We start from the raw sequence: 10,000 nt of genomic DNA, 5'->3' as shown, positions 1-10,000 counted from the left end.
CACCAGCGATCTACAGACGGTTATTTTTACAGTTTTGTTATTTAAATTTCTCTCCGTCTTCCTTCAGTGATTAAAACCGGCGAGAGCGGGTTCACAGTTTTCCGGCTCCTGACAAAAACAGGAACTTGGGTCTGGGTGCAGGCCAACGCCAGGCTTGTCTATAAGGGCGGACGCCCGGACTTCATCGTGGCACGACAGAGAGCTTTAACGTGAGATTCACGGATCAGTTCCATCCAAACAGATCCCGGGGGGAGGTTTGATGGATGGTTTGAAGTGACTATATCTTACTTTTTTTTTCTTCTTCCTTCCTTTCTTTCTCTCTTTTTCACTTTTCCGTCTTTCCAGTAACGAAGAAGGCGAAGAGCATCTCCGTCAGAGGAAGCTGCAGCTGCCCTTCAGCTTTGCCACCGGAGAAGCCGTACTATATGAGACGACCCCTTCGCCGGACATGACCAACATCTCGACCCAAATCAAAGGGGGTAAGATTAGTAAACCTGCCATCCTGCCTCCAAGTTCACTCTTGAGCTCCATGCTGAAGCAGGACGAAACCGTCTACCAGCCCAACAACGATCCCACCTCGCAGTTCTGCCTGGAAAAGGCATTCCGGGACAGCCACGCCCTTCTCAATGTCCCTGGAAAGCCCTGGGCTGGGGCAGAAAGGGGCACAGTGGGCATCAAGGAGGAATCGACGGTGCAGGAAATGATGGGCAGCTTGCAGCAGATCATTGGGGACAGCAGCATGTGCGGTAACCTGGAAGAACTATCGATCGACCGGGAGGAGCTAAAGGAATGGGAGAATGCACTGCTGCGAATGAACAACTTGAGCACCAGCGAATTGTCTGTGGAGATTAATGACATCCTGACCAACGATATCTTCTCATATGTGGAGGACGTGTTGTTTAAGGAGTGCAGCAACAACATGCAGGACCAGTTACCCGAGTGTCTGTCCGAGCTTCAGCTGCAGGGAGACCTTAACGACCTCTTGGGCATTTCAGAGGGCCTTGATACAGGTAGCCCAGGAAGAGGGATAATGAACCATGCTCACATCGGTCCAGAGATGCCTTTGGGGCAGCAAGTAAATCCTGGGGAACCGTATGTGGAACTGTGCGAAAGTATGATTGTTGATCCTTCACTTTCTGGGCAACAGAACCAGAGCAGCCAGAGTCACATACAGAGCGGAAACCTGGGCTATCCAGAAACTGTGACATTGCCCAAAATTCAGAACCAAGCTCAACACGTGGGCTTTCACAATCATAACTCCATCCCGTTCGGTCAGGCGGTTCAGCCGAGGGGTCGGTGGGCAGGACCCCAGGCAGACAGAAGCGAGAATTTTTTACTTTCACAAAACGTCATGTCAAACCATGTACCGAGTGCCTGCCTCAAGGGGCAGTTTCCTCTCAGCAACCAGAGCTCAGACAATCAGAGGCTTGCAACATGGCAGCCGTCTCTTCAACAGGTCCAGCCGACATTACCAAAAGTTCCTGACATTCCCAAAGCTCCCAGTGTTCAGAATATCCCAAATGGTCATCACCATGTCCAACAGATTCCACTCAATAGGTTAATGCTGCAGTCTAACTTTGGCTCAGGTGCCAATCCTCAGCCGAATACAGTTTATGACCAGCAGGGGGAGCTAGTTCACCCATCGAATGCAGTTTATGGACAGCAGGAGGCGATGTCTACTGTGGTTTATAACCACCAGGGAGAGCTGTTGAGCAGAGAGGCTCCTGCTCCGGTCAGCAGTTGCATGTTTGAGAGACCAGTTCAGGCTCCTGTTAACGGCATGTGCTACAGTGCAGCTGGACAAGATGCAGCGATTCCGTCCTGTCAGAAGACCAAAGCGTTCGTGGATTCCGTGCAGGGCTCATATGTCTTTCAAAACCAGCCCGCGGAGACCATATATAACAACGTGGGCGAGCCATCGGACAGGGTCGTCGTTTGCCATCTACACCAGCAGTTCCTCGGCTGTAATAACCAGACACAGGTAACAGCACAATGTTCTGCACAATGTGTTTCTGTCAAACAAAATTAACTGGTCATTTCAATTGGTCACTTGTCTTCTTTGTCTCATTACAGATCACAAACTGTCCAGTCAAAGAGAACAAATCATTCCAGTTCACCCCCGTGATGGGGGGGACGCCGTGCTTCACCAACACTGCCCAGAATGACAGTTTTTAGAAAGGAAGAGTCCAGTGAGTGCAGCTATCTATTGAGAACGGAGAAAGGAAGTAGGGATGGACGTGTGGAGATCCGGGACGCACTTCTTCATATTCAGACTCGCAGCTGAAATACAGAAAGGTGGACGGCTGGACTCGTTGTGCTAGTACCGCCAGACAGACTATATCCAAACCCTGCACGTCTGCTCACACAACGCTCCTCTGTTCAGTTTCATTTGCTCGTTTGTTCACATTCTGCTCCGAAAAGTTCAGAAGGACTTTTTTTGCTTTTGTGCATTTCTTTGTGTTTGTTGTTGTTAAGAGTGTGTGTGTGTGTGTGTGTGTGTGTGTGTGTGTGTGTGTGTGTGGGGGTGGGGGTGGGGGTGGGTGGGGTGGGGGGTAGAGAGGAGCTGCTCAGAGCTCAGTTATGAAGTATGCAGTAGAAAAGATGGAAACTTTTCTTTGCAGGGACGATATTCTGGGGGAAAAGCCATTTTAAAGAGGCGCTATTTATTTAGAGTCAAAAAAGAAAAAAAGGGAAACGCCTCTTACTGCTCACGTGTTCCCATTCGGGTTCCTCTTGATGCACTTAAGAAGGTGAGATCAACACCTGTAAAAATGACAGATTGTAAAAAAAAAAAAAAAAAAAGACATCCAAAGACGTAGCACTATGATGGAATTCAGAGAGAATCGGCTGCAGCCGTGTCGCGTTAGGCGTCGACTAACTTGTATAACTCCCACAATGCTCTTGGTCTGTGTGGGGCTCCAAACTACTGCCTGACTGACCGCTAAAGCTGAAGCATAAATGTCTTTCCGGCTTTCTTTCCTGTTCTCTTTGGGGAATGCCCCGCCCGCCCGATCCCACCCCACCCCACAGCCTTCACACACTTCCCAATGACACTATGACCTCTGTTCTAATCCGGGCAGAAGCGGTTTGCCCGACACAACGCACAGCTTCTCTCTCTAACATCGAGGAAACTTACAGTAAAAACACAAAACCAGGCTTTTTATTGCTGGCTGAAATCTTCATCACAGTAACGTATTATTGCAACATGGTAATCACGACTTATATCTATACACATTCAGCTTTTTTGTTTTAAATATGCTTTTTTATATATATATATATATATATTTCGTTATGTCCCATTTAATCGTACTTTATTGAGCCATTTTTGTGTCTGCTAGTACTGATAATCATGAGGAAACCTCCTTACTGGCTGCTCGCTCGCTGACCTCGGGTCAGTCTCAGTAGTTTAAGCAGTCGGCATCTTTTCTCCGAGAGCCGGTGCGGCGTGATACGAGTGAAAACACATGTATTACAGAGTGTTAACCCTTCAAACGCACAAAACTCGTGCCACAAACCGGCTCCACGTTCCTTTCTTTCTTTTTTCTTCCTTCGCTTTATTCCGACGTCACGTTCCGATCCAAGCCGACCGCGTGCTCACTAAATCGACCATGTGCCTTGTTCTCCTCTGACACCTTAGCCTTTCGATATGACTATATATTATTATTAATCAAGCATTATGTACATTTTGATATTACCAGATCTACCAGATATGAACGCTTTTGTACCTCAATATCAAGAAAATATGACTGATTGCCGACACGGAGCGCTTTACTTCTCTTTTCAGCTAGTCACTAGTCCTGGACTTTTATTTCCACAGCGGTTTTGTGTGAGGTGATAATTTAATTGCTTCAGTTTGCAGGTCTTCACCTCAGTTCTGTTTTGCGAAATGCAACAAACGAATCCAGCTCAGTTTAGGTCTAATTATCCTGTAGGACTTCCCTGTTCTTCCATCACGAGTGTAAATTGGACGACTGATCTCAGGTCAAACACAACAGAGTCACCGCAGAACCAAACGGAACCGTAGCTTTTACAGGCTGAGACTTTGTTTAGATTTGGTGGCTGATGGAGACAAGAAAAAAGTGTAACACACTATATCTTGATTTGAGGGCACTTTAAACTTAAATCCGATCTATTTTTAACATATTCACCCCTGAAGCGTGATCGGAACATTACGCACAAAAGGACTGATTACAGATTAGGTTTTCTTGCCGAAGACATGACCTCGAATCGAATTTCTTCGTAAAGGACGTAGAGATCGGGGTCTGGGATTTCGATCGGTATGTAGTATGAAGATAGTCAGGTAGTGAAATCAGACTGCAGAAATTTGAGCTTTGAGATGTTCCTGAAGAAATGGTTTAGGATAAAAAACACCAGAGACGTTATGAAGAAAGAACTCACAGTTGGAATTTGGGTAGATTTGCAGGAATGGTGTTGAGATCCAGTAGACCCGATGACCAGGTATCACGATCAGACAACCCTGCGAGTTTGGTATGCAGATCAGATTGCCCTGTAGGAGTCGTATCAAATATCTCAAATGTCCTTGCACAAAAGTCATCAGAGGGGTGATAGACCTGCAGATAGGGAGATAGGGTATCAGAGGGGTGATAGACCTGCAGATAGGGAATCAGAGGGGTGATAGACCTGCAGATAGGGTATCAGAGGGGTGATAGATCTACAGATAGGGTATCAGATGGGTGATAGACCTGCAGATAGGGTATCAGAGGGGTGATAGACCTGCAGAGATGCTGTCCAGGTCAGATGCTTTGCACATATTGTAGACCAGAGACAGGAGCAGATTACCTGGTAGACTAACTGGAAAGTTGGATTCATGTGTAGCCACATGTAGAGTGGCCCCTCTGAGGTAGGGGACTATTCTTTCATGCGCACTTCCATATTTTTGATTGCTGGACTTGCATTTCCCCTCAGTGTTGTCCAGAGCCGTACAGTTCCAGGCCCAGCGCATGCTTTTCACTCCGTTTCTTCCTTATACAGGGTGTCTGAGTGCCTACAGAGATTCTGCTCTGCTTTCCCTCTACCTTTCTCTGTTTTCTCTTTCTCTGGTATAGATTAAGGCAATAAAAGAGGAGGTGAAGTTTTTATACAACATACAGGGTTCCTGAACATCCAAAAAAAAAACCCATCAGATGCCTTAGAGATATTTCACAAAAAAAGGTTTTGATATTTAAGTTAAAAATATATTGATAAAGAAATAATTTGTCTAAGAATCCACATGAGTGATGTGTAGAAATGACTGATGGCTAGGTGAAATGATCGACAGGTAAAAGGTGTGTTTTTGGGCTGGTTGTAAATTATTATTAGCGACGCTGTGTCATACAGCTCTTCTTACGTTGTACACCAAAACAACTAACGTGTTTAATCTACAGGGTCCGGTGTAAAGTTTCTGTGTCCATTGTGGAGTTTGTCCTTACAAAAGGACAGTTTTGGATCTAATCCAAATTACAGCACTTAGATAGCTATCTAGGTTTCACACCTAACGTTTGTCAACGATTAGCTTGCGCAGTGATGTTTGATATTGTGTCTTATTTCTTATCATTTCTTATTTTAATTTTCTTTTTCTTTTTTAAGAGAGAAAGTAGCTAACTTCCAATCTGTCTGCGTTTAGCTATTCCAGTCACGACGTCTCGGTGTAACACTAGCCAGACAGGTATGTTTAATACGTCCTCTGTGGAACTGTTACCTTGCTAGCTGCTTTTGTTTTTAATGCATGTGATGGAATTCAATGAAATTGCAGACCTGATATTTTTACCGTCAGATTGCGATGATGCACTTGCTTCAACTCTGATTTGTGAGAAACTGTAAAAAAAAAAAAAGAGAGAAATATTTTGATCGTGACCTGAACAGCCCAAAAACAGCCTCGCCTTAATCTCGTCGCAGAAGCCACCGAAAGAAAAAAAAAGCAAACTTTTCCTGTTAAACGAGTGAAATAATAATTGAAGCACTTCTGATGTTTCCCAGTGACGGCATTCACCCGTCAGTATCTGTCTATGATTTACATTATTATTATTCTGTTGTTGTCTTCGTCGCTCCTTTTTGTGCTCACAAATATAGTATATACAGTTTTTTTGTAAATTTTCCCTGCACACCTTGTAAATACTATATTTGTGCTCACAAATATAGTATATACAGTTTTTTTGTAAATTTTCCCTGCACACCTTGTAAAAATGTTTTATGCCTTTGTTTCATTGCCAATATTATTGTAATATTTGGTTTTTGTTTTGTTTTGTATTAGCAAATGTTTTCTGTGTCTGCTTCATCTGTCGATATTTACGTCTTTATATTATTACAAGTGTTTATTCTAATGACCGAGTGTGTTAGTGTTGTTTTTATTATCACTCTTCATCACTGATAGTCACACTTCCGACTGAAAGATGTCAGCTACAACAAATAAATAGCGCAGGTTATAAACACTTTATATGAACAACAATAAGCATAAATAAAAATAACTAAAAGTAAAAATGAGTTAGGTTCCTGCAGAGTTTACGCACTTATAATTACCCAATAATTATGACGTCATACTCCTTGTTGTGACGTCACAGCAGTGTAATATTCTTTAAAATGACACTAAAATAATCTAAATCTGATTAAAAAACAAAGTATAAATTGTTTTATCTAAATGGATTTAGACGTGTGTGTATTTATTGTAAACAATATCTTCTACTTGAAATAAAAACGGCAAACACTTAAATCGACACCGAAATGCAGAATAAAAGACGCGATTGACTAATAAACACAGTTGAGATGTTATTAAACGTCACCAGCCCAGACCGCGCGCTCGCGCGTTTCCGTCTCCTCTCCGTGATTGGACGGATTATTGTGCTGGCGCTCGATCCCTGTATCCAGGAGAATCTTTACCAACCCGGTACTTCACGAGCCCTTGTTGCTCTTACGGCGCATGGTCATCTGGGCGCGCGCACAATACCCCATAGCTGAGGTGGTGCCCGGTCGGGAGCGCGCGCTCGGGTCGTGCCCGTTTCCTGTCCTCTGGTTTAACGGAGAGATTTAAGGACGCACCGGGATGCAGAAGATTGTTTTGAGTTTTTATTTTTTCGGTTGAAAAACGTTTTGTTTGTTAACCCACCGCACGCGCGCTACTAATTTCATTTGAGTGTTTTTTTCTCTATAAAAATTAAAACCGACTTCGTGTTTATAAGATTTGTGTTTTACTTTCAACGAGTCGGAAATAACAGCGGATTTATACTTTACTGTCACTTTGTTTTCTTCTAATACTTTTTACAACCGTGTGCGTAATCTGAGTAATACACACACTTACACACATACACTCACACACACACTCACACACACACATACACTCACACACACACACATACATTCACACACACACCTACACACACACTTGCATTCACACACACACCTACACACACACTACAACACAGCTTTCAGGACTGAGAAGTGAATTCAGGGAGAGAAATGATTACAAATTTCCTCTTTATCTTTATCTTTTTTTTAAAGATTTTTTTTGCTCCAGTTCAGTGGATGGTGACACTGTGAAATTGTGTAGAAATGTACGCAGGACGGAAAAGAAGAAAATCCGCACAGAAAGCGTGAGTACGTGTGTGTGTGTGTGTGTGTGTGTGTGTGTGTGTGTGTGTGTGTGTGTGTGTGTGTGTGTGTGTGTGTGTGTGTGTGTGTGTGTGTGTGTGGTGCTTTAATCGGATTATTGTATAAACGAATTAAAGGTGAAGAAATGAATGGAGTTGAAAACTCTAGTTTGCAGATTATTCGCTGATATTAAAAGAATTATTTCTACTCTTACCATCACAAACTGAACACATGAAATTATTTTTAATCCTACATTTAATATAAAGATCATTTATCCTGAAAATCCTGATCAAGCTTTTTATTAATGTATTAATTTATTATGTATTTATTAAATATTAAGGTTGTTATGAATGATATTAATATAAAGGATAAATATCGTGATTCCTCTAATTTACATTATATTATTACATTTTGTACAGAGAGTAAAAATACATTTAAAAATGTGTTAATTTTTTCCCCCGGTGTTTAAACCTGCAGAATGAACCTTAGTGATGTGGCACAGTATCAGTGACTGACGCTGTTTTCACCATTTAAATATCAGAAATATACAAATATAATCTTAGTTAAATTTAGTTGAATGTGGATTTGTTCGTTTAGTTTAACGTATATTTAATAAGTGAGATTAGATTAAATTAACTCTAGTAAAAAAAATGAAAAACTTTTACTTTAGTATAAATTAATTAATTTAGTAAAAATTACTAAATTTCAGTAAAAATTAATTTACCGTTGTGTTAATAAACAGCACTTTTTACTCACTAGCCTGTTGTGCAGTAACACAATTAATCTACTAATAAACTCTAGACTTAAAAAACATAATAATGAATAATAAACCCAATTAATAACAAACAGGTGAGTAAGACGAGACACGTGACAGAAAACACCGCCCCCAAACGCCCAGTTTAAGTACTGACACAATGTTTACATGCTAATAGTTTAACGTGTTTTATAATATTCTAGTTTGAATTATACTCGATCATGAAAACAGAAATTTGTTGAAAGCTACACAGTCTACACAGTCTATACTCGTTATATACACGGGTATATATATATATATATATATATATATATATATATATATATATATATATATATATATATATATATATATATATATATATATATATATACGAGTTTATGTATATATATACGTGTATATATATATATATATATATACGTATATATAATATATATATATATATATATATATATATATATATATATAAACACACACACACACACACACACACAGTGAGGAAAATAAGTGAGGAAAGTAAGTATTTGAACACCCTGCCATTTTGCAAGTTCTCCCACTTAGAAATCATGGAGGATTTGCACACACTTCAGGAGGGATTTTGGCCCACTCCTCCACACAGATCTTCTCTAGATCAGTCAGATTTCTGGCCTGTCGCTGAGAAACACAGAGTTTGAGCTCCCATGCTCAAGGCCATGCCAGAACCTTGATATGCTTCTTACAGAGCCACTCCTTGGTTATCCTGGCTGTGTGCTTCGGGTCATTGTCATGTTGGAAGACCCAGCCTCGACCCATCTTCAATGCTCTAACTGAGGGAAGGAGGTTGTTCCCCAAAATTTCGCAATACATGGCCCCGGTCATCCTCTCCTTAATACAGTGAAGTCGCCTTGTCCCATGTGCAGAAAAACACCCCCAAAGCATGATGCTACCACCCCCGTGCTTCACAGTAGGGATGGTGTTCTTGCGATGGTACTCATCATTCTTCTTCCTCCAAACACGTTTAGTGGAATTATGACCAAAAAGTTCTATTTTGGTCTCATCTGACCACATGACTTTCTCCCATGACTCCTCTGGATCATCCAAATGGTCATTGGCAAACTGAAGACAGGCCTGGACATGTGCTGGTTTAAGCAGGGGAACCTTCCGTGCCATGCATGATTTCAAACCATGATGTCTTAGTGTATTATCAACAGTAACCTTGGAAACGGTGGTCCCAGCTTTTTTCAGGTCATTGACCAGCTCCTCCCGTGTAGTTCTGGGCTGATTTCTCACCTTTCTTAGGATCATTCCAGCCTTGTGGAGGTGTACAATTTTGTTTCTAGTGTCTTTGGACAGCTCTTTGGTCTTGGCCATGTTAGTAGTTGGATTCTTACTGATTGTATGGGGTGGACAGGTGTCTTTATGCAGCTAACAACCTCAAACAGGTTCATCTAATTTAGCATAATAAATGGAGTAGAGGTGGATATTTTAAAGGCAGACTAACAGGTCTTTGAGGGTCAGAATTCTAGCTGATAGACAGGTGTTCAAATACTTATTTGCAGCTATATCATACAAATAAATAGTTAAAAAATCATATATTGTGATTTCTGGATTTTTTTTTTAGATTATGTGTCTCACAGTGGACATGCACCCACGATGACAATTTCGGACCCCTCCATGATTTCCAAG

General features: G+C 41.5%; 2 protein-coding genes across 2 annotated transcripts in view; both read left to right on the top strand.

The window, feature by feature from the left end:
• The window catches only part of ahr2 (aryl hydrocarbon receptor 2), a 30,359-nt gene extending 24,036 nt beyond the window's left edge, over positions 1-6,323 (top strand). Inside the window, exons 8-10 of the mRNA XM_047801276.1 lie at positions 68-209; positions 346-1,981; positions 2,074-6,323. Coding sequence (XP_047657232.1) covers positions 68-209; positions 346-1,981; positions 2,074-2,175 — 1,880 coding nt within the window. The 3' untranslated portion in view covers positions 2,176-6,323. The remainder of the gene's footprint in view (positions 1-67; positions 210-345; positions 1,982-2,073) is intronic.
• Positions 6,324-6,464: 141 nt separating this feature from the next.
• The window catches only part of ahr1b (aryl hydrocarbon receptor 1b), a 26,930-nt gene continuing 23,394 nt past the window's right edge, over positions 6,465-10,000 (top strand). Inside the window, exons 1-2 of the mRNA XM_047819977.1 lie at positions 6,465-7,259; positions 7,492-7,583. Coding sequence (XP_047675933.1) covers positions 7,543-7,583 — 41 coding nt within the window. The 5' untranslated portion in view covers positions 6,465-7,259; positions 7,492-7,542. The remainder of the gene's footprint in view (positions 7,260-7,491; positions 7,584-10,000) is intronic.

This window comes from Tachysurus fulvidraco, chromosome 1 (assembly GCF_022655615.1).
Source record: "Tachysurus fulvidraco isolate hzauxx_2018 chromosome 1, HZAU_PFXX_2.0, whole genome shotgun sequence".
Taxonomy (NCBI): Eukaryota; Metazoa; Chordata; class Actinopteri; order Siluriformes; family Bagridae; genus Tachysurus; species Tachysurus fulvidraco.
The sequence above is the reverse complement of the archived record's forward strand: the minus strand, read 5'-3'. Positions and strand labels throughout refer to the sequence as shown.